This window comes from Nestor notabilis, unplaced genomic scaffold (genome assembly GCF_000696875.1).
Source record: "Nestor notabilis isolate BGI_N333 unplaced genomic scaffold, ASM69687v1 scaffold11754, whole genome shotgun sequence".
NCBI lineage: Eukaryota > Metazoa > Chordata > Aves > Psittaciformes > Psittacidae > Nestor > Nestor notabilis.
The window spans coordinates 1-1378 of NW_009924279.1; the positions used below are offsets into that span (position 1 = coordinate 1).

The window sequence follows — 1378 nt, forward strand, 5'->3', positions numbered from 1 at the left end:
GCTCCCAGTGGGACCAGCGTCAGCAGTGCCGGATGCGTCACCATCGCCACCAGTGGCACCATTGCTCCCAAGGACACCAGTGCCACCAGTGCGCCCAGTGTCTCCGTTGCTCCTAAGGACACCAGTGCTCCCAGTGCCACCAGTGCGCCCAGTGTCTCCATTGCTCCTAAGGACACCAGTGTCACCAGTGTCCTGAGTCGTCCCAGTGTGACCAGCGTCCCCGCTGCGCCCAGTGTCACCAGTGCAACCAGTGTCCTGAGCCGGCCCGGTGCCACCAGTATGGCCAGTGTCCCTGCTGGTCCCAGTGTCACCAGTGTCCTGAGCCATCCCATTGTGACCAGTGCAACCAGTGTCACCAGTATGACCAGCGTCCCTGCTGCGCCCAGTGTCACCAGTGTCCTGAGCCGTCCCAGCGCGACCAGTATGACCAGCGTCCCCACTGGGCCCAGTGTCACCAGTGCCCTGAGCCGTCCCAGCGCGACCAGTATGACCAGTGTCCCCACTGGTCCCAGTGTCACCAGTGTCCTGAGCCGTCCCAGTGCAACCAGTATGGCCAGCGTCCTCACTGGGCCCAATCTCACCAGTGTCCTGAGCCGTCCCAGTGCGACCAGTATGACCAGTGTCCCCACTGGTCCCAGCATCGCAAGTGTCCTGAGCTGCTCCAGTGCAACCAGTGTCACCAGTGCTACCGGTGTCCCCGCTGGTTCTAACGTGACCAGTGTCCTGAGCCGCCCCAGTGCGACCAGTGTCCCCACTATGACCGGTGTCCCCACTGGTCCCAGCGTCACCAGTATGACCAGTGCTGCCATCGCTCCCAGGGACACCAGTGTGACCAGTGCCACCAGTGTCCCCAGTGCTCGCAGTAGCCCCAGCGTGACCATCGCTCCCAGTGCCACCAGTATGAGCAGTGCACACAGTGTCCCCAGCTCTCCGAGGGAGCCCAGTATCGCCAGTGCAACCAGTGTCACCATCACACCCATGGACACCAGGACCACCAGTGCTCCCAGTGTCACCGTTGCTCCTAAGGACACCGGTATGACCAGTGTCTCCAGTGCTCCCAGTGTCACCGTTGTTCCTAAGGACACCAGTATGACCAGTGTCTCCAGTGTCACCATTGTTCCTAAGGATACCAGTATCACCAGTGTCACCATTGCTCCTAAGGACACCAGTATGACCAGTGCTCCCAGTGTCACCATTGTTACTAAGGACACCAGTGCTCCCAGTGTCACCAGTGTGCCCAGCGTCTCCATTGCTCCTAAGGACACCAGTGCTCCCAGTGTCACCAGTATGACCAGTGCTCCCAGTGTCACCATTGCTCCTAAGGACACCAGTGTCACCAGTGCTCCCAGTGTCACCATTGCTCCTAAGGACACCAGTA

At 60.4% G+C, this 1378-nt stretch overlaps 1 protein-coding gene across 1 annotated transcript; it reads left to right on the forward strand.

Moving 5' to 3' along the window:
- Positions 1–117: 117 nt before the first annotated feature.
- LOC104404171 (sialidase) lies at positions 118–1285 on the forward strand (the record flags this gene model as incomplete). Its single annotated transcript, XM_010012536.1, has 1 exon — positions 118–1285. A coding segment is annotated over one exon (1168 nt), but the record flags the coding sequence as incomplete, so codon positions are not given.
- Between the last annotated feature and the right edge of the window lie 93 nt (positions 1286–1378).